Source organism: Dama dama, chromosome 24 (genome assembly GCF_033118175.1).
Source record: "Dama dama isolate Ldn47 chromosome 24, ASM3311817v1, whole genome shotgun sequence".
NCBI classification, from domain to species: domain Eukaryota; kingdom Metazoa; phylum Chordata; class Mammalia; order Artiodactyla; family Cervidae; genus Dama; species Dama dama.
The window spans coordinates 61,616,463-61,639,016 of record NC_083704.1 but is presented as its reverse complement, the minus strand read 5'-3'; the positions used below and the strand labels follow the sequence as shown (position 1 = coordinate 61,639,016).

Below are 22,554 nucleotides of genomic sequence, written 5' to 3'. Positions count from 1 at the left end.
AGCAGTGCCTGGTGAACGTCAGGCGTTCAAGGGTATTTAGATCTTTCCAGTCCTACTAACATTTCTTTCTTTTCGCTAGGAAGATAATCATGTCAGTTCACTCCGCCCTTCCCAAGATGGCGCCTTCGCCACACCCAATCCGCCCCACTCAAGATGGCGTGCATTGCCCTGCCAGGCGTAAGGAGACCTTCTCAAGATGGCACCAAACACCAGCCCTATTACCTTCTGCCTTTTTCAAGATGGCCTTAGCAATTAGCTTCACTTCTGAGCACCCTCTGACCGTCTCAAAATGGTGAAGGACGGATTACTCGCTACACTCTGACCCTCTCAAGATGGCGCCAGAGCTATAAATACCGTCGCTCTACTAAAGTGACTTCCGGTTCCAGCGGAAGGCGGTATAAAAGGCAGGGCTGGTACCTTGAGACGTACACCTAAGGACACTCCGGGGCGAATATGGACAGGAGAAAGAAGCCCTTGGACGTCACGGCGTCCTCGGTGAGTACGGGGATAGATGATGCTACGGGCTCCGCGTCTCCCCGCCTCCGCGGGATAAGAATCTCGACCTAGCTTGCTTCTTCACTCGGGGTCCCAGACTTGGCCTCTCCTCAGAGAGGACGCCGGACCTGGCTTTTCTCTGGGAAAAAAAGCGGAGCGTGCTTTCTTCCTTACGGGGAGCGGGCCCACTTTCTCGCTAGTAGAACTCTGAATTTGGCGTCTCCCCTCGGCCGGGGCGGCGGGCCCAGGCTCGCCCCTCAGACGCCGTCCTGAGCCTGGTGTCTTTTCCGGGTTAGGACTGGTCCTGCCTCCCCTCCGCGACGACAGGCCAGGCCTCCTTGGCAGCCTTGCCTCCGTGACTGTCGGTAGGGGACCCCGGCCTCTGCGAGCTGTGCAGACACGTTCCCCTTGAGCTCAGGGACCAGCACCCCCCCCCCCCCCAAACATTAGTGTGACTCGTACCCCTGGGTCCGAGAGGCCTAGCGTCCCCCGGCAGGAGGACGGCTGAACAGTTGTTAATCCACCCATGGGATGCGCTGCCTGGGAGCTGTAAGGTCTAACAGGATGTAAGCACCTTTGTTAATTTAGTTACTTCTTGAGAGTCCCTTGGACTGCAAGGAGATCCACCCAGTCCATCCTAAAATAAATCAGCTCTGAATATCCATTGGAAGGACTGATGCTGAAACTGAAACTCCAATCCTTTGGCCACCTGATGCGAAGAACCGACTCATTGGAAAAGACCCTGATGATGGGAAAGACTGAAGGCAGGAGGAAAAGGGGACGACAGAGGATGAGATGGTTGTACGGCATCACTGTCTCAAAGGACATGAGTTTGAGCAAGCTTGGGGAGTTGGTGATGGACAGGGAGGTCTGGCGTACCGCAGTCCATGGGGTCGCAAAGAGTGGGACGCAACTGAACTGAGGAAGAAAACCAGTTCTGAGTACTTGTTTGTGCCAGCACTTTATATGCACAGTGTCCCTGAGTTCTACTGACTGCATTAGGAGGCAGGCGCTAGTAATATCCCCACTTTATGGATAATGCCACTGAGGCTCAGAAAATGAAGTGGCTTTCTTCAGCTCACAGAGTTCTTAGTGGTAGAATTGGGCTCTTGTGGTCTGGTTGACTCCATGGCAGTTGTCTTTTCCAGTAGATCAGAGCAAATTGCCCAGCCTTTGGGCTAATCTTGGATTTACTGCAGAATGTTGGGTGCGAGGGATATGAAGGAAATATCCCAATATTTGAGCCCCTTGCCCCCGTCTTATACTGAAAGTCGGTACTAGTTAATAATGTTTGAGGGCTTCCCGGGTGGCGCTAGTGGTAAGGAACCTGCCTGCCAATGCAGGAGACGTAAGAGATGGGGGGTTCGACCCCTGGATTGGGAAGATCCCCTGGAGGAGGGCATGGGAACCCACTCCAGTATTCTTGCCTGGAGAATCCCATGGACAGAGGACCCTGGAGGGCTACAGTCCATGGATTGCAAAGGGTTTCACATGACTGAAGTGACTTAGCGCACACACATAATGTTTGAGGATTAGGTACCAAAAAACTATAAAGTTAATTATTTTTTCCTAATGGGTTAAAATTAGTAATAATAATGTGAATGCCATCTGGGAACTGACACTTCTCTGAGCATCTTCCTTTTAAAATTCAAAAGTATAGTAGGAAAATGTGCGACTAGAAAATTGATGTGGTTAAGAAGGCTTAGAAGAAAACGCTTAAGTTTTTGTTTTTTAAAATTTAGAGTATAAGGTTCTGGGATAAACCAGCCCTTAACGTTATTAAAATCTGTACCAAACCTATTTTTAAATACTTTCTTCCAAAACAGAAATCACTGAATGCAGTCATTTTGATTTCCCTTAAAAGTCAGTCTGTAATGCTGGGTTTTTTAAGTATTCAGTTTACAAATGTCTGTGTATATAAGCAGCTGTACTTCGATCCTTAAAAAGGAAACTGCCATTTTACCCTTTTGTGCAGAGTAGATAGTGATGATAGATCCAAGTCCCCTGTTCCTTTTGCTCTGACTTTTCTTGTTCTTGGACTCTGTTGTTAAGCTGAATTTGTGGTTTCCAAAACATGCTGAAATAAAATTCACTCAGTCTATTTTATTTCTAGTTGAAATCTTGCCTATCCTTCAAGGCTCATTTCAAAGCCATCTCTGATCACTCTGGACAAAAGGAAATACTCCTTTATCTGAATTTTTATGCCACTTAATTTCCCTGTTAAAGTCACGTATTACATCTGACTGATGTTGTAAGTTAGATTTCTTACTAGATTGTAGGTTCTTTGAGGCAGAAGAGTATCTCTAATTCACATTTGTATTCTGCTCTTCAGTGTTAAGTGCCAGGCACATAATGGGGCTCAGATTGTTGCTGATCAAAGATGTTTTCCTGTAGAAATAAGAAATGTTTGTGATATTTAAGTGAAATTAATTTTTTTTTTTTTACTTGTACTACATGAAAAAGCCAAGTACAATGCCAGTCAGAGAGAAAGTGGTTAATGATGTTAGTTGAATCTGAATCTAGAAGATGCAGATTTCATTTACTTTGCCTATCATTCTCTCTTTGCCCAGAGGAAAGCCTTGAAGTGTTGACAATTAAATATGTTTACCACAGAGCTGGAATGAAATATGACTTGGATTTATTTTGTGCTAGACTCTACATTTAAACATTTAATTTTATATCCACTTTTGTCCATTTATAAGAGCTTGTGATCTTGTTTTCAGAATTATAAAAACTTAGAAATCCAATCACTCATTAGAGTTAATTGGTGGTTTTTTGTGGTTTTTTTTTTTGCTTTTTGGCTTTATTCTAGTTGGTAGACCTTAAGGCTGAACTCTTCCGAAAACAAGAAGAATTCAAACAAGAAAAACTTCTAAAAGATGCTGGAGTTTTGGGAAAACCAAAACCAACTAACAAGGTAAAAATAAAATCTAATTATCTCCATTGACCCCAAACATAAGGGAATTAAACCATAATTAAGTTTTTTGAAAGTGTCCAAGGTATCTGCTACCTATAAATCCTTGTATTTGAACATCTGCATAAAGTATTTCAAATATCGACATAGAAATTAGTAAGATTCAAAAGCACATTAAAATGCTCTAATTCTTCAGTATGTGAATGTTTTTCTAATTTTATAAGTAATGGTATCTATTATTTGTATTACTAAATCTGTTATATGTTTTTCATTAATGTCTTGAATTAGGTTGTAATCATTCAGGAGATTTAAAAAAGTAACTGCAATTGTATAAAGAAATTTTTAAATGTAATTTAGGGTCTTTTTTTTTTTTTCCAGCTTCAGCTTCCCTATGTATAGTTTATTTGCAGGACATAAGTTGGCTGTCAGTGGTCCAGTTATTTCCATTGATTCACAAGATCTAATTATCTTTTTTCCCCCTTCTGAGGTACACGTAGAGATTTTTTGCAGTCAGTTGGTGATTCTGTGTTTTTTAAATTATTCTCCAGAAACCAAGCATCTGGAGCAAACAGAATGCAGGAGTCTCTAACCGAGCTGAAAAGGATGCTGAAGAGCAGATTGCAGAACAGAAGACTCTGGACAAAGCGAGGTAATGTCACTCTAAGTGAGGCTGTCTCTGGGGCTCCCTGAGTAAAGACGGGGAAGGTCAGCTTGATTTCATTTACAATGTTAATTTTTGTCATCCTTCTAACCAGATACTCTTACCTGAAAATAATATGATTTGCAAGCATATTTATAATCTTATAAGAAGATAAGACATAGCCTCAGTTTAAAAGATGAAGCAAAGCCCCTGTGAGCCCCTGTTAGGCACTGAGATTATCCCCAAGTGTTTAAGAAGTGTCCATGTGGTGTGGTTCAGGGCTACTAGGTGGTGTGCTGTTAGTAATTAGAAATTGAATTTTCCTCCCAACTTTTTAATATGAAAAGCTTTAAACCAGCAGAATATTTGAAACAAGACTACAGTGAACATTCTAATACTTCTCACCTAAATTCACCACTTAACATCTTTTAAAATTTGCTTTCTTTCTCCCCCTCCCTCTCTCGTGTGTGTGTGTGTGTGTGTGTGTGTGTGTAGAGAAACTTTGTTAAACATCACTGTACTTTACCTCTAAATGTTTCAGCATTTATCTTCTGTATGATACTGTTTCATCAGTGGCATATTTCTGGGATATGACAGCAGTACTGTGGTTATGCAGGAATAAGGACGTTTCCCTGTGTAACCACAATACTGCTGTCATATCCAAGAAATTTGCCACTCTTAAAGTGGTGTCATATGGTCCATATTCATATTTCACCAGTTATCCTAGTGCAGATATGTCCTTTATTGTTTTTTAAAACGTTTAATTAAAGAGTACGCATTGCATGTAGTTGTCATATCTCTTTAGTCTCTTTTAATAGAAGATAGTTCCTTTGCCTGTTTAAAAAAATGTTTACAGTTTTATTTAATTATGGCTGCCCTGAGTCTTCGTTGCAGCATGCAGGCTTTCTCTATTTGTGGCGAGCAGGGGCCACTCTCTAGTTGTGGCGCGAGGGATTCTCATTGTGGTGACTTCTCTTGTTGCGGAGCACAGGCTCTAGGGCACAGGAAGCTTCAGCAGTTACACGCGGACTCAGTAATTGTGGCACACGGGCTTAACTGCCCTGTGGCATGTGGGATCCTAGTTCACAGGTCAGGGAAGAACCTGTGCTCCCTACATTGGCGGGCGGATTCTCAACCACTGGGCCACCAGGGAAATCCCTCCCTTGATTTTTGTTGTCTGTTACACCACTGACATCGTTTGAAAAGTCCAGGCCAATTGTTTCCGCGGTGTCCCACAGTCTGATTAGAGTCAGACTAATTACCAACGGTTGTTAACACTATCTAGGTGATGATTTGTCGTCCTGTTGAGTTACATGAGGAGGTTCGTGATGTCAGCTTAAGTCATTATTGGTGAAGATAAGTTTGATCACTCAGTTAAGGTAGATCTGCTGTAGTTTTCCACCAATAAGATGCTCTTCCTCATTTGAAATTAATAATAATCTAAGGAGGGAAACTGACGCTGTGTGAATATTCTGTTCACCAGTGTGTTTTCATGTGATGATTAAGTCATCACTGACTCAGTTATTACACTGATGATTTCAAAATTAGAATTTTTCTAAATCTGTCATTATTTTTTCATTCTGTTTACTAGCTGGCATTCTTCTATAAAGAAGAGCTCTTCCCTTGTTTGCACTATCACCCTGGATTCAGAATCCCAAGTTTTAATCTCTGGCGTGACTACCATGTGTGTGTTTAGATCCATTGCATAATAAAAAGTTGGCAGTTGAAAATAGTGGTTGCTCAGACTGCTTGGCTCTTCTGGGTCTGAGAGTAAAGGGCAGAGTATTAGCCCATTTAGGGATTATTTTCTTAGCGTTTGACCTATCCCCAACAGGCTGGAGACTTTTACTTAAAGACATGTTCACTGCTGAGACATTTTTCTCACTATTGGACATTATGCTTAGAATTTCAATTTTGTTGAAAGATACTGTAACTTTTTTATGCTTTATATATGTGTTTTATTAAGGTGTAATTGAAACATAACATTGTATTAGTTTCAGATGTGCAACAGAGTTACTTAGTATTTGTATGTATTGTGAAGTGCTCACCACAATAGATCTAATAATTAACTAAGGTCTATCACCACACAGCTCGATCCCTGTGTCAGGAAGATCCCTTGGAGAAGGGAATGGCACTCCAATATTCCTGCCTGGAGAATCCCATGGACCGAGGAGCCTGATGGGCTCCAGTCCATGGGATCGCAAAGAGTCGGACACGACTGAACGACTAACACTTACTTAACTAGGAACATTTGAGATCTACTCTTTTAACAGACTTCATGTATGCAATGCAGTATTAACTATAGTCATTATGCTGGACATTGGATCCTCATTGCTAACATATTTTATAACTGGAAGTTTGTACATTTTGACCCATTTCATCCATTTCCTTCCCATCCTCCTGCTGCCTCTGGCAACTGCCATTCTGTTTACCGTATCTACGAACTTATTTACTTTTTTTTTGGCCATACTGTGTGACATGCAGGATCTTAATTCTCTGGACAGCCACTTATACGAGAGTGAACCCATGCCCCTGCAGTGGACACTCAGAGTCTTAACCTCTGGATCACCAGGGAAGTTCCCATATGGTAGTTCTGTTTATTTTGTGAGCAATCTCATCCTCTTTTTCCTTAGCGGCTGCCCCAGTTTACATTCCCCCCTACACAGCATGAAGATTTCCTTTTCTCCACATCCTCACCAACTGACCCTTGTTATTTCTTAGCTTTTTGTAGCAGTTGTTCCGTCACGTGTGAGGTGACATCTCACTGTGATTTTGGTCTCCATTCCCCTCATGAGTAGTGATGCTGAGCACCTTTTCATGTACCTGTTGCCCATCTGTATGTCTGACAGGATGTTTATTTGGATCCTTTTTTAAAGTTACACTGTTTGGTTTTCTTGCTGTTGAGTTGTAAGTTCTTTATTTTGGATATTAAGTCTATGGCAGACATTCGATTTGCAGATATTTTCTCCCATTCAGTGATGGGTTGCCTTTTCATTTTGGTGATGGTTTCCTTTGCTCTGCAGAAGCTTTTTAGTTTGATATAGTCCCTCTTGTTTATTTTTGCTTTTCTTGCCTTTTTTTTTGTTGTCAAATCCTAAAAAATCATTGCCACACTGATGTTAGGAACGTGTTGCCTGTGTTTTCTTCTAGGAGTTTTATGGTTCCATTGTGAATTTTTAATTCAGATGTGTAGTACAGTTTTTTAGGTTCATCATTTTGCATGTGGCTGTCCAGTTTTCCCAACACCATTTATTCACGAGACAGCTCTTTTGCCATTGCATATTCTTGGCTCTTCTGTTGTAAATTAATTGACCATGTGTGTGTGGGTTTATCTCTGGGCTCTCTTTCCACCCCGTTGATCTGTGTGTCTGTTTTTATGCCAGTCCCATACTGTTTCGATCACTATGGCTTTGTATTGGATTGACGGAAATGTTCATTCGAGTTTCTCCGTAACATCTTAATGCCCTATTAGCTAACATCATACTCACCATTAGAAATGAAATTTTCCACTCTCATAAAGTACGATCCTTCACAAGCAAATGCTCATATGACTTCTTTGGTGCTCTTTATCATCATAAATATTTCTAGAATAAAAGAATCATCAGGTCTTAGCCACCAAAGAGTAAATGTCACTAGAATTAACATGAGCAGAGAGGCTGCTGAATTGAAATGCCAGGGTTGATGTTTGTTTTTAATTAGCTATCTGTCATGAATAATTTATCTATGTTCTGTATAAAACAGACATTATCATATTTTTAACAGACTTCTAGGAGGTTGGTCTCTGCCGCTCTTAGACCTGATTAGCTAAGGGGAGACCAGGGACCCTTGTGTAAAACGAGTGATACAGAGTTACTGTGGAATTTGGTGATCCGTAACAGAAAATGTTTTTGTTTAGATATCTCTGTTTTTTTGGTATTTAATTTGTTGCATTTGGCATTTAAATTAAATTGGAATCTTCATTCATTCATGTATTCATTCCTCAAATACTGACTGAACATCTGCTATGCATCAGGCATTGTTTTTGGCCCTTTGGTACAGTCGTGAATGAAAGAAACATGGGCCAGGCTTTATGTTTAGTTGGCAGAGCAGACCTGGCTATGTCTGAGGGTCCCCTCAGGGTGGGGACTCAGCTCTAGTCATAGTCATCAGACTGGGCCCCGTGGGCAGGTTGTAGCAGTAAGGCTAGGGGTGAGTGGGGGGGGGGGGGGTGGGGGGGGACAGTTTTACCGGGAGTGGCAGTGATAAGACCATTTTTATACTTGTCTCTTTTTTTTTCCTCCTAGGGAGAAATTGGAAGAAAAAGCCAAATTGTATGAGAAAATGACTAAAGGAGACTTTATAGGTAAATATAATTATTTATGCATCTTTATTTTCTGTAATTCATACAACTCTGGGGTATTTTCTTTTTTGGGGGGGGGAGTGTATTTTCTTATTTGTTAAAATAATTATGAGAATAGGGAGAAACTTAAATAGATTTGAGTTTCTGTGTCAGCATCTTCCTAACCCAGGAATCAAACTGGGGTCTCCTGCATTGCAGGCGGATTCTTTTACCAGCTGAGTTCCCAGGGAAGGCCTGCGTGTCAGCACAGAGATAAAAAAATCAGCAATAGTTTTTTATTTGCCCCGTGGGTGCTGGGCCTGTTAGGTGCTATAGAGGGACAAGCCGGTCAGTATTAGCCAGATTCTCTGCCTCTGCCCTCAATGGGGGTATCATCAGTGGAGGAAAATGGCACAGAAGAAAACAAATTTAGGAATAAAGGTCTAAATAGGCCATTGTTACAAACATTTACGGCTGTGTTTAAGAAAAAACAACCTGAGCGGAATTATGGTTATATCAGAGTACTGGGGTTATCATTCCTTTCCCCTGTTTTTTTTCCTCTGTGTTTAATTTTAGTCTTTGAAGTGCTTATAGTTGCTTTTTGTAATTTATTTTTTAAAAAGTGAAAGTTTTTTTGCCGTGCTGCGCAGCATGCAGGATCTTAGTTCCCTGACCAGGAAAGTGGAAGCTCAGAGCCTTAACCACTCTGCTGCCCAGGAAGCCAGTATAGTTGCTTCTAAGATAATATTTAAAAGATCCTCCCTCCTTATACCTGCTCCACAAAAAGGAAACCCAACCTAGAGTTCAACAACAATAAAAGAGATTTTATAAGGCAGTACATCTCTTACTGCCTTTAAAAGGCATATGTGGAAGTCTTTAGGGAGAAGGTGGCTCTGATGGGAGTCTTAAAGGTTTTGGAGAACTGCAGAAGGGCTTCTGCAGGGGGAAATGGGACAAGCAGAGGGAGGAGAGGACCAGAGCTGGCCGGGCTGACTTGCGGGGCTAATGCTGAGGGCCAGGCGGGGGGTGGGGCGCAGCAGGAGAGGAGGCGGCGGGACCCTGATCATGGCTGCCCAGACAGCAGGAACACGTTCCTGTGTGCTGGGAGCCCAGCAGGGGCAGGCTGGGTGCTCACAAAGCTGAGGGCTCTGAGGGAGGCCCTGCCCTCCCCCTGAAGAAGCAGCAGGTGTCAGCCAGCCAGGAGGTCTCAAACTGTTTTGTGGTCTTATTTAACTCAGCTCTGGGAAAATATATTTCTTTCTTTTTTTTTTTTTTTTGGAAAATGTATTTCTTTCCCAATTGAATTACGTATTTTTGTGGCTAAAAATACAGTCTTTTTTCATTTAATTCAAACTTTACTTATATTGTTAATATAGAATCAAGTCAAAGGAGTGTGTGGATATGGAGATTTGGTTTTGTCCGTACCGGCAGACCCACCTCCTGATGGGCTTATTGGATCTGCATGTTTGGGCAAGTTTTGGAGCCTCAGTTATTTTCCACTGTATAGTGAGGGTAACATCAACTCCTGGTAGTAGGGAACCTACCATCTGTTCCTTAGAGCTTAAATCCAGCAGAGTGAAACTTGATGCATACGTTGTTTGTGAATGCATCCGCTATCCTGTGTTAAATTAGAATGATGGATTACTATTTAACTTTCAGCGTAGGTTTCAGCTTAAGTAGATAAGGCCTGCAAGTAGATGGCACATTAGACATCTCTGTATGTCCTGCAGATCCTGGTACTATGCCTTACCTGAAGGTGATGTTCATGGATTGAAAAGAATTCAGATGACTTCTTTTACCTGTGTTAGGACCCTTTGAACACTTGGCATTCCACAGCAGTATACCCAGGGCTATGGGATATGACCCACATGGTTAGAGATGGGTGTCACTGAGTCACAAAGGCTTACTGGGCAATGCCGTTCTGCCTCTGTGTTGTCTGATTGGCTAGATGAGTCTCTTGAAGTCAGACACTGTTATCTTCTCGTCTTGTTATTGATGAGGCAGCAGGAAACTCCGGGCTTTTATTTATTTATTTGTTTTTTTTTTACTCCGGGCTTTTAGAGGTGAGTCCGCGGCCTCTCTGCAGCGTCTCTGTCAGGCCGCAGGCGGCTCTGTGTCTTTGGAGTATTAGGGGCGGGTGGAAACTAGTGAGCTGTCGGGTGGTGTGGCGCCCAGTGGTGACTGTGACTGCTTCATGGCAGCTCCGTGCATCTGAACGTTGATGTTTGTGTCCTAGATGAAGAGGTGGAGGACATGTACCTTGTGGATTTCACACAGAAGATGATAGACAGACACAAAGAAATGGAAGCGGGTGGTGCCAATAGAGATTACAGAAAGACCGAAGAAAGAGACGATGATGAAGCAGCTCTTTCTGAAAAAGATATTCCTCCTCCCCAGGATCCCAGTGAAGAGTGGTTGGTGATATTATGCCATTTGGTTATGTTAATGTTGTCAGACTTGGGTTTACTTTTTGAGAGCCATTTATTTTGCTGTTATCAAGCCTTTTCTCACTAGTCTTTCTTTAGAGACTCTACTCTGAGTAGGATTGCACTTATAGATGTAGAAGTAGTAGCTGCTACTTGATACAATTACAGACAGACTGTGTTCCTGCCATGTGCCAGGCACTGTGCTGGGGTGGAGGCATTGTTTCCCTTTTCATTGATGTGAAAGGGTTGTTTGGGCAGAAGAATGTTCCTTTCTACCCACCCTGCCGCCTTACCCAGGTGCTTATTCGGGCATCATCATGTAGATAGCGTGAGCTCTTGTTTCCAGTGAAAACGGGCTGGCAGGACTGATCCGGTGAGCCTTCCTCTGGCTGTGGCATTTTCTGCCAGTATGGCTGAGGTATCATGGACCTGCATCTGGACAGCATGGGCTCTGCCTTTCACTGGTGGTACGGTTGTGATCATGTTCCTACCCTCTCTTGGCTTCAGTTTCCTCGTCTGTAGAACAGGAATGGTGATGCCTGATAGGTGAATGATGGGGAAACCAAACTAATCTTTCCTTTATAAGGAAACCACAGAGGAAATGGCATGGTGATTTTTCTGTACCTAAGATACTGTTTAGAAACGTGTTCAGAAAGGCTTGTGATTGCATGAGGTGCACTGATGCTGTGTTCCTGGGAGTAACCCTGCCTGACGCTTCCTGCCGGTGTGGAGCCCACCGCTCCCCACCCAAGGCTCAGATGTCCACATCATGGGAGTATTTGTTAGGAACTGCTTAGGGTTGTCAGCAGGACCTGTTGATCTTTTGTCAGCCATTCCCCCCATGGGAAGGAGTCTTTTATGAGTGAAGAGAGCGGTCCCCACTGCTCGGGAACGTAGAGAACTTGCATCTTCATGCTGCAGAAGGGTCTTCTTACCAGCCTTCTAGAACACTTACATCTGAGGTGGGCAGTCACAGAGGAGCGGGTATGATGCCATCCCTTTCCTCATACTTTTCTTCAGCATTTCTAGTCTAAACGGTCTCTCTCTCATCTGAACTCTGATATTAAATATACTTCCTGCTCCTTTGGGTCTTGTTGTTTAGTCGCTAAGTTGTGTCTGACTCTTTGCAACCCCATGAGCCCGCCAGACTCCTCTATCCATGGAATTTTCCGGGCAAGAACACTGGAGTGGGTTGTCATTTCCTCCTCCAGGGATCTTCCCAGCCCAGAAACTGAACCCACATCTCCTGCACTGGCAGCTGGATTCTTTACTGCTGAGCCACCTGGAAAGCCCATATTGACACATAACTGGCTTCCTTACCAGAAAAGGATTGAGACACACTTTGGGGCCGTTTTATATCCTGCCTACTCTTGGTAGGAGCGTCTCAAGGGTCTGTGCCCTGACTTCCCCAGCGTCCTGTGTGGAGGGCATGACCGAGCCCTCCTGTGTCCCCTCCTGCCTCAGGTGATGGTTTCCCTGAGAGCTTGCGCACTGGTTTTTGTTGCTGGCTGCTGTCCTGCCACTTACGTTTCAACGAGATCTTCATGTTTTAGAGGCCTTCTCCAGAGACAGAATAGCTTATGATTGCTTTTCATAGCAGAAATCTCATCTCCTTTGAAAGGTTTAATGTCTCCCCACCCCCCTTATTAATGCCTGTATGATTACAACCAATTTGTTACCGATTTGAAGAGTTTGAAGGGCAGTTGAAGGTGTCACATGCCCCATAGGGTGAAGGAAGATGCACTGCAAGCAGTTCTGACACTTTCTTTGTTTCTAAGTTAGGTTCCAGAATTGTAACTGCTTGTAAAATCCTTTTGCAGTTCAGTTCCAGGTGGTGGGAAATCTTTCCACCAAAATACTGTAAATAATTACTCAGATCATCTGGTTAGGTGGTTTTGGTTCTCCATTCATTGAAGGAAAAGAAGAAAAGGGAGAAACTGCTTTTTGCTGTTGGAGGTTTTGTTTCTGTGGTCATCAGCTTTAGGACTAGTGGTGGATTCCCAAGCATTCACCTTTTAAATCATAAGCTGACATTTGGACTTGGCATGTGTGACAGGAAAGAAAAGACTCACAAAACCGCAAGCCACATGCGTGGGAATCTGACCTTGGGTTGGTCCAGCAGTGGTGCTGGCCCTTCTGTGCTTTCAGCCTCCTGCCAAAGGATCTGGGGGAGTCCCTGCCTGTAATTTAAAACATTAAAAATCTTTTGCATCATAATGCAAATGAAACGTTATCCATGAAAACCTGCCCTTATTTCCTGTTGTGGACATCAGAGTACTTCATTGGCCTTGCTGGCTGCCTGGTTTCCCTGCCTGGTACATGAAACAAGGTACTTACTTTGGGCCAAGATGAGGAAAGAAGAACAAGAGTGAAAGATAACAGACTGGCCCACTGTTGAGGGGCTTTTGTAGTACAAATGTGTGTTGCCTTGGCTTCCTCCTAGTTAAAAAGAGTCTCTCAGAAAACTTCTATTCGGTTCAGTTCAGTCGTGTCCCACCCTTTGTGACCTCATGAATGTCACAGTGAATTCACCTTCCAGTGAATACCCAGGACTGATTTCCTTTAGGATGGACTGGTTGGATCTCCTTGCAAATGTGTAAACCGGATAAAAGTAATTTCTGAGATAGTGCAGCAGGGGTCTGTGTGGAGTTTTTAATCTTTGAGATCAGAGATACACATGGTCAATCATTTTCTACAGTTTCTAAAATTAAGATTTAATCAAGGGTGCAATGAAACGATTGTGTGTCAACTTTTAAGTTTGAAGAGCATGTTTGTACTAGTGGTGGTGGTCTCTCAGGTTGAAGGTTTTTCTTGGTGATGTGTGGCAGTCGCTCAGTCATATCTGACTCTCTGTGAGCCCATGGACTGTAGCTGCCAGGCTCCTCTGTCCGTGGGATTCTCCAGGCAAGAGTACTGGAGTGGGTTGCCTTGCCCATCTCCAGGGGATCTTCCCAACCTATGGATCGAACATGGGTCTCCCGCATTGCAGGCGGATTATTTACAGTTTGAGTTACCCAGGAAGCCCTTGGTGATGGGTTTGTGATGGAGCCTATGTTAACTTTTCATTGTGGACAACTCCTTATCTTAGGGAACTGTATGTTATGTACAGTTTTTCATGTCTTTTCACTTTTATTTCAGGGTGGATTATGTGGATTCTTTAGGGCGATCCCGGCGCTGTATGAGAAAGGATTTGCCAGATCTGCTGGAAATGGATAAAAATCTTCAGGGGAGGCTGTAAGTGTGTGACACACAACGCTTTGCCCAGGTCTGACATGCAGACGCAGGGATTGTTTTGTGAGCGAGGCTGTTTTTAGTTAATTATCTTTCGGGCTCTGTTGTAAGAATATTTTTTTAATGTGTAAGAATGTTTGCAGAAGCACTTTTTTGTGGTTAACATGCACATACACACGTAGTCCGCATTCAGAGAACAACCTGAATGATTGATCATCCATGCTAAAAGGAATGAGTTAGAGCCTGTCTGTTTACTTGGGAGGATGTCTGTCTACAGAGTAACAGAGAATGAGCCCAGAGTAAATGAACAAACCACTGCATAGAAAGTGTTTAAGAATATAGATTTGGTTTTGTCACACCAGGCCCTGCACTGGAGGCCCCCCACCGAAGGCCCATAGTTCCTCTCCTTGCCTGGCCTGCCCCTTCCATTCAGCCAAAGACCAGGCTGGGAAGGAAAGTGATGTGTCTGAGTGCTGAGGCAAGATTCTATTATGCTGATGAAACAAGCTGCCTCTTTGGATTAAAGAAAGGTGGAAATATTTTTTTTTGCAGTTTCCCAGTGGTATTATGAGTCAGAAACCTCTGTAAGGAACTGTCCTCTTCACAACTAGAGTTACTCATCATGACCCCAAATGTCTGAACCAAAGCATTGCCATGCTACAGCTCTTACCTAAGATGATTTTTGCTCTATTCTCCTAGTTTCGTTAGTCCTGCAAATGAGAAAACCTTACTGTCTGAAGATATGAGAAAAGAACTCCAGCGCCAGCAGTGGGAGGAAGAAGAGAGGGAGGCCATGAGAAGGCCAATGGGGCCCGTACATTATGAAGACATCCGTGAAAATGGTACCGTCATCTGACAGCTTTTTAAGTCATTTTTTTATCTCGAACATTTAAATAGCAGGTGGGAAAGGAAGTATTCACAAAGCAGCAGCTCTTCTGTATAAATAAATAATTTTACTTTTGGAACTGAAAATAACTGTTTGTTCACTTTTTAGCCTAACAAAGGGTCTGTTAATCCAAGTGTGTGCCCCAAGAATAGTGGAGACAGCTTGTGACTAAAAAATTAATGAATACTTGTTGCGTGTATCACTTGGCAAACAGAGTGAAAGAAACTTCTAACGTTTTTTTACCTGCTTCTTAAACAAAGTGTGGAAGACATCCCTGTGTTCCTCTCTGCTTTGGTAGAAATTTGTCCTGAATCTAATTCACTGTGCAGGGAAATCTAATCTTTGGGGTAATTTTTACTTATTTCAGAGGCCCGGCTAGAAATTTGGCCTAAATCTAATTCACTGAGAAGGGAAATCTAATCTTTGGGTTTGGGGTAATTTCTACCTATTTCAGAGGCCCGGCAACTTGGTGTTGGATACTTTGCTTTCGCCCGAGATAAAGAGTTGAGAAACAAGCAGATGAAAACCTTAGAAATGCTGCGTGAACAGGTACAGATTAAACTCAGTTGACTTGAAGGATTTGAACAGTTGGGTTTCTCATTGAGTCATATTGTTAAAAAAAAAAAAAAAAAACCTAGTAAAACTAATTAGAAATGTACATAGCTATTCAGAATTCAGTTACAGGTTTCATAAAGATAATTGCCATATTATTTTGGTGTTTCAGACTTTAAGATTATAGTAGTTCAAAAGTAACCTGTGTGACTTTGATTTTTTAAGTTTAGTTTCCAGTATGGCACTTTTGAAGCAGCCTGGGTAAGAAAATGGAAAGTTATTAGAGGGGGATTAAGGAATTGGCAGAATTGGTTGGTTTCCTAAAATGTTAATGCTTCTGGGATGTTCTGTGAACTGAACTTCAGAAAACATCAGAGGGCTTGTATAAGAGCCCTTGTATATACAAGAATATTCATTTTGAACATTTCAACGGATGGCTTCTAAGAGGTGGCAGAAAAGTCAGTTTATTTTTAGAATAAAATTATTTCATCCTTTTCAACAGAAATATTATGAATGGAACTAATCGTTTTCTAATTTTCTGTCCTGTTCAGACAACAGATCAGAGAACAAAACGAGAAAACATAAAGGAAAAGAGAAAAGCCATATTAGAAGCAAGACTTGCCAAACTCCGACAGAAAAAGATGAAAAAATCAAAAGAAGATGGAGCAGAGGAAGAAAACAGAGGTACATCATGGCTTGTGTTTCTGAATCTGAAAAGGAAATATTTTAGTTCCGTTGACATCTCAGTAGTAGGAATGACTGTGTAGAAATCAGCCATCTAGTTTTGTTTTCTGAGCACCTCAGAGGCACATCCGGGAACAGGAACAGCTTTTTACACCAAAGTGGTGTGGAATTACACTCCCAAGAAAATATCAGTTTGTAGACAAGGATGTTAGCAGTACATTTTGTTGCTTCATATAATAGCACAGTTCAGTAAGTGAGACTTAGAGGCAAAATGCTTAAAAGGTATTTTAGGATAAAATTAAGTTGTGCATGTACATATTTTAGGCTTATTTTCTTTGGCTGTGGCAGCAGTTTTTGTTGGTTATTATAACTGTGTTTTAAAACTGTGTTTCTGTATGTTTAATGCATACAGAAAGGTAGTAAATAATTTACAAATGTGGGTAGAGACAGCTTACTAAGGTAGAGATGTGGGTGGAGACAGCTTACCAAGAGACTGTTAAATTGCTTGGGAGCACTCTTCAGTACTGTGGTCAGACACGCTCACGGTGTGAGTTACTGCTCATCTGGGCTGAACTGCCCCAACAGACTGCATAGACTGGCTCAAACCAGGGGGGCATCTGCTTCTCTAGTTTAGCATTGCAGCAGTGGGGGGTGTCGAGGGCAGCTAGCAGCTCTGCCCCGATGGTCACCTGTTCTCCCGCTTCCTCCTGTCTTGCTGCTTCTGCCGTTCCCTAGAAGGTTGCTGTCACCTGCATGGTCACTATCTCCCCAGGACCTGCTCATGATTCAGCCCTGGGGAAGAAGGGGCGGGCACCAGCTACCTTTCTAGGAATGTGCGTTGGGATTCACACACAACCTTCTCACTTACATCCCAAGGGCCAGAGTCCACAGACCACCCCCAGCTGGAGGGGTGGGGGAGGCTGGGGAATGGCCTCATTGGTGAGGCGTCACACATCCAGCTGAAGCTAGGGGCAGATAGAAGCTTCTCCAGCTCTAATGTAAGCCCGTGCCATTTTTAAATTCTGGACTCACTTCAGTTTAGCTTTGAAAGAGATTGGGACACTTAAAAACTGGAAGATGGCCCAGTTCGCTTCGTGTAAACACTGTCTCCCATGACATGCTGAACTCTGTGTGCTGTTTCTGCTTTTGCTCTGCTCCTGAACACGTCATTTCCACAAGACGTGAAGTGCCTCCAGTGTTTTTTTAAAATACCGTTTTCTTTTAAAATATGGCCAGAATTGAATAGCCTGCAGACTGTCACCAGGCTCCAGCTCTCTCATCACCCTTGCTTTGCCTGAGACTCTTTCTTTGAGTAATTGAAGGGTTTCTGGTCCTTCGATTGTTGATCAGGGGAGGTAGGGTGGCATAGTGGCAAACAGAGACTTTGAAATCCATCCAATCTGGGTTTGAATCCTGGCTCTTCACTATTTACCTCTGTGGCATTTCTGATGTTAATTTTCCTTATCTGTAAAATGGAGATAAAATGGAGCACCAATTCTGACTTTGTTTGGGTTGTTACAGAGCTAAGTGAACTACAGTGTACAAAGTACTTAGCCCACAACCTGGCATATAGTAGGTGCTCAGTGAACACCAGTTATTGCTTGTATTCTCAGGATAAATATGTCTATTTAACTTTCTAAAGTAGTCGTAAGTTTTATTGTGATGAAATCTTTATTTCCTTTACAAAAATAGGTGGAGATGTCATTGGCCCTTTGCCCCCAGAACCAGAGGTCACGCCAGCTCCTCGTACAGCTGCCCAGAGTAGCAAAGTGGAAGTCATCGTTCAGGAGAGGAAAGATACCAGACCCGGGGTGCCACACGTCCGCGAGTGGGACAGAGGGAAAGGTGAGGGGTCAGTTCTCCAGAGCAGACTGTGACTCTGGTTCAGGAGGGGAAAGACATCAGGGCTGGGGTGCCACACGTCCGCGAGTGGGACAGAGGAAAAGGTGAGGGGTCAGTTCTCCAGAGCAGACTGTGACTCTGGTTCAGGAGGGGAAAGACATCAGGGCTGGGGTGCCACACGTCCGCGAGTGGGACAGAGGAAAAGGTGAGGGGTCAGTTCTCCAGAGCAGACTGTGACTCTGGTTCAGGAGGGGAAAGACATCAGGGTTGGGGTGCCACACATCCGCGAGTGGGACAGAGGAAAGGTGAGGGGTCAGTTGTCCTGAGCAGACTGTGATTCTGGTGAGTCTTAGTGGTCCTGGGAAGCTTAAAGGAATCTCTAGGTCCTTGAGCTTGCTTCTTCTCAATAACCAGGAGCACTGGAAAGTGTGATAAAAAGACCAGGGTCTGCAAGGCATCATGCCTAAAGGATGAGGTATTTTAAAGACGCACTTGAGGGAGGTTTCGGTAATTCCTGCTGCCCCCTTGTGGTTTTACAGCTTCGGGATACTATTTGTCCAGAAGTGCTTTTTTAAAGTCTTAGGAAAGTTTGGTACTTTAATGTATTCTGTGTTTTTAACAGTCTCTTTTATGCTCGCTTAAAAACAGTCTGCGTCCAAGTGTCATAACTTGGATTCACATATGGTTCCACTGGGTTATGCGAAATTTTAAGTTTTTTCCTGCAAATACACCGTGGTACCTGCAGCAGCCTCTCTTTGGGAATAGACTCTGGTTTATGCCGTTTTGAAAACAATCATTTCAGTGGTACATTAGCTGAAATTGTTGATGCCTGTGAGATCCACGACTCAAGTAAAAGATGCAGGTGGCACATGGCTTTGGCTGGTGCCGCTGTTGGAGGCAGACAGCTCTGAGCGGTGCCTTTGGTGTCTTCCAACACTCAGTAAAGGACAAAACTTGTGTTTTGCTATGAAGTACCTATAACATGTCAAGCAAATCATTTAAACACTTAGTTATTTCTGTTTTAGTGCTTTTTTGGCATTGTCTCCAGAACCTGCCAACTTTCTGTCTCCACAGAACCTTCCTTGAGCTCTCTGTGTGGAACTTTTCACTCTTTTTTTTCTTAGCCTGGTTCCTTCCATGTACTTCTGTAGGCATTGCATGTACCTTGTAGTTTAGTTCTCCAGAGAATTTAAGGTGGCTTTTAAGAAATACATATGATAATTAAAAAGTTAAAACATTCAAATTCTTCAATAATCAGTTCTAATAACACTTTTATTTTTACTAGACTTTTCCTTTGGGTACTGGTCGAAGAGGCAGTCAGATCTCCGGGCTGAGAGAGACCCTGAGTTTGCGCCACCATCGTATTACTTTGCGGACCAAAAGAGAACTGAGTGTCTGAGCAGCCAGGCGTGGAGCCGACCTGCCCCTGCACAGAGGGACCCGGGGCAGCACCCTGGCCAGAGCCATGACCCCTGCGTGTCACAGACATCATCTGCTCCTGCCCCCAGCAGCCCGCCACAAGCCCCGACGGTCACTTTTGAAACTCTGGATGATATGATATCATATTATAAACAAGTAACATGAGCTTAAAAACATTATAACTTGGGTCTGTACTGTTAATGGTGCCTTCCTCTCCCACAGTGGAGAAAATAACTTTAGGGACTGAATTGTAACTTTCTCTTCCTGTCCTTTCCCTGAAGACCCAGACTTCAGGCTGGATTTGTCAGCTGGGAAGAAAGTGAATGGTACTGTGGGAACTCTGGCCACTTAGCTGTTCATTTCATTCTGATGGGTATGGAGACACCAGTTCATCTGGATTAACATGTGAGCTGAGATAGAGGAGACATATTCTGTAATATTTGATGCTAAGGAGTCTGTAATCCTGTCTCTCATGCCCACTCTGATGACTTACTCAGATTTAAAGGCTGTGTTTCTTTCCTTTTGCCAGTCCTGGCTGGCTGATGTCTTTGTTCCAAGCATTCAGCTTCCAAGTCCGTTGATGGAGCATCTGTTAGGAAGAATTTCAGCCTGCCAAATGGTAGCACAGAAGGGGACATTGGGGGACTAAGTGATCTGGTCTCCAGGAGGACCCTGACACTGGTGGAGAATTTAGGGTATCATTTGAAATGATCAGGAAGACCAGGGAGGACTTCGTAGTACAGAAAAGCAGATGTTGACATCACTTGCAGAGTAGGCGTTCAGTAAGAGTGTATTGGGTGACGGGCACACGTGGAGGCTGCTGGGCCTAGTCAGTGTGAGAGATGCTTCTTAGCCATCAGTCAGTTCTTCAGCTCTGCCCGCCCTCCTGCTGCTGCGTATCTAGGCCCTCATCTCACTCAGGAGCCGACTCATCCCAGCCTGAGTGGGATGGACTTGGGCTAGAGTGAGGGGCTGCTAGATCCTTTTGTCTTTGCTAACAACAGGTGGGTTAGTAGTGCTCCAGAAGGACCTCCTGTGCCTGGGTACCATCTGTGTCCTCTCCCAATGTCCTCTTCACAGCTGCAGACAAGCAGCAGAAGTTGGCCACCAGGCCTGCCGGGCTGTCACAGCTTCCTCCCTTGCCAGTGGGTCCTGTAAGAAGCTGCTGGAGCGGATCCTCCAAGGGCCCGCAGGAGCCCGTGGTCTCCGCTCCACAGCACAGCGGTGTTGGTGCGAGGACCCCGTTCTTAGCACAGGTGGCAAGCTGTAGCACAGGGTCGGCGACTCGTCACATGGTGTCCAAGTGGCAGGTGGTTTAAGACTCATGCTTTCCCCAGCACCCTCTACTCTCTGTGTTTAATCCCAGTATTGAGCAGTATTAGACAAAAATTCCAAATTCTTACATACTTAACCTTAGAAGTCCAGATCAAGGGCAGAGTTGCAAGACCTATGAAAGGTCATTTTGTCAGCCTGATCAGGCAAATACATCTAGCAAAAATAATTCATGAAAACCAAGCTTCCTTTTTTGTGGAAATTGTTAGACTCATCCTAAAATTTGTATGAAATTATAAGAGACCCAGAATATCCAAAACAATTTCAAAAAAGAAAAAAGGACAGAGTTGGGGGACATACTTCTTTATTTTAAGACTTACTACAAAGCTACCGGGATTGGCACAGTGTGGTTCTGACCTATTAATAAACAATGAAACAATTTTGAGAGTCCAGAAATAAACCCATACATCTGTGGTAACTTGATTTTTGACATTGGTGCCAAGACCATCCAGTAGGGAAAGAATTGATCTCAACATGATTCTGAGACATTCGACTCTCTACCTCCAAAAGAATGGCCTTGGACACTTAACTCATGCCATGTATAAAACCACCTCAAAGTGGACCAAAGACTTCGACATAAAGCTGTAAGACCAGCTGAAACAGCTTGTAGGACAAATGGAGAGGAGACAGACAGAAATTGGAGTACTAAGAGGAAAAACAGAATTGTTAGATATCCTAGGGTCATAAGGGAAAATAGAGAAGAAGGTAAATGCTAGACAAGGGAGAGGGATGGGAAGAGAGTGTAAGGCAGAGGGACGTGCAGAAGGTGATGTGCAGAGGGACTGGGGGGGGGGGCGGGCAGCTGTCGGGGGCGGGCGGGGAGACGGGTCGGCAGCAGTCAGCCCACGAGTACGGGAGGCGGGGGGCTTCCCCGGTGGCTCTGACAGTAAAGAGTCTGCCTGCACTGCAGGGGACCTGGGCTTGCTCCCTGGGTCAGGAAGATCCCCTGGAGCAGGGCATGGCAACCCACTCCAGTACCCTTGCCTGGAGAGTTCCATGGACAGAGGAGCCTGGCGGCCTGCAGTCCATGGGGTCACAAAGCGTCAGACACGACTGAGCAGCTAACACTTTCACTTTTATGGGAGGCAGTGGTCGTGGGAAGGGCACCCAAATAACCTCTTGTCCTTACCCAGGGCACCCTCGGTGGAAAGCAGACCAGTCTGTGCACATTGGCTCATGGTCGCTGTCAGCTAATAACTGTAAGTTGGATTTTCTGTAGGATTTAAAAGCCTACAAGCGTCGTCCGAATTCCCCTTTCACAGCATACAAATTAGTTGAGTGTCTTGTGCCTCGTTGTTACGTCCTCTTCCATTTCAGACCCAGGGTCCTTCAGCATTAACACAGTTCAGTCTTGCCGTTTCTCTTGGGCCTGTTATGTGGGAGTGTGTCCAGCAGATGGCACTGGCGTTCCTAGACGGCAGACCCGTGCTCTGAAACGGCAGTGCCCGGTAGAAGTGAGGTGTAAGCTGTGTGTGTCAGTTTGTTTTCTAGGAGCCACATTTAAAAAGCGAACTCTTCCTGGGTATAATGCCATCCCTCTGTGTCTGCGGGGGGATCAGTTCCAGGACCTGCTGTGGGGAGCAGAGTCTGTAGATGCTCGAGTTCCCCAGTCGGCCCTCTGCACGTGCAGTTCCTATCCGCACACTGAGCCGGCTGTGGAGCGTGTGGTGCTGTAGTGTTAGTGAACAGTCCACGCACATGTAGACCCTCCCAGTTCAAACCCAGACTGTTCAGAGTCAACTCCACTTAACCCAGAATGTCCAGAATATTTCAGTATTCCAGCAATATACAGAAAGTTTAATGGGGCATTTTGCA

At 44.0% G+C, this 22,554-nt stretch overlaps 1 protein-coding gene across 1 annotated transcript; it reads left to right on the top strand.

Annotated features, from left to right (window-relative positions):
* Positions 1-356: 356 nt before the first annotated feature.
* CCDC174 (coiled-coil domain containing 174) lies at positions 357-21,516 on the top strand. The gene is made up of 11 exons (XM_061128932.1): positions 357-495; positions 3,308-3,412; positions 3,958-4,058; positions 8,333-8,391; positions 10,604-10,781; positions 13,932-14,027; positions 14,724-14,866; positions 15,365-15,459; positions 16,014-16,146; positions 17,839-17,991; positions 19,274-21,516. The coding sequence occupies exons 1-11, from the start codon at positions 454-456 to the stop codon at positions 19,570-19,572; spliced, it is 1,404 nt and encodes a 467-aa protein (XP_060984915.1). The 5' UTR covers positions 357-453; the 3' UTR covers positions 19,573-21,516.
* The last annotated feature ends 1,038 nt before the right edge of the window (positions 21,517-22,554 follow it).

Coding starts and splice junctions, on each gene's coding strand:
- CCDC174 (XM_061128932.1), top strand. CDS start 454: ATGGACAGGAGAAAGAAGCCCTTGGACGTCACGGCGTCCTCG. Junction 3,413..3,957: donor AACCAAAACCAACTAACAAG/GTAAAAATAAAA, acceptor ATTATTCTCCAG/AAACCAAGCATCTGGAGCAA. Junction 4,059..8,332: donor AAGACTCTGGACAAAGCGAG/GTAATGTCACTC, acceptor TTTTCCTCCTAG/GGAGAAATTGGAAGAAAAAG.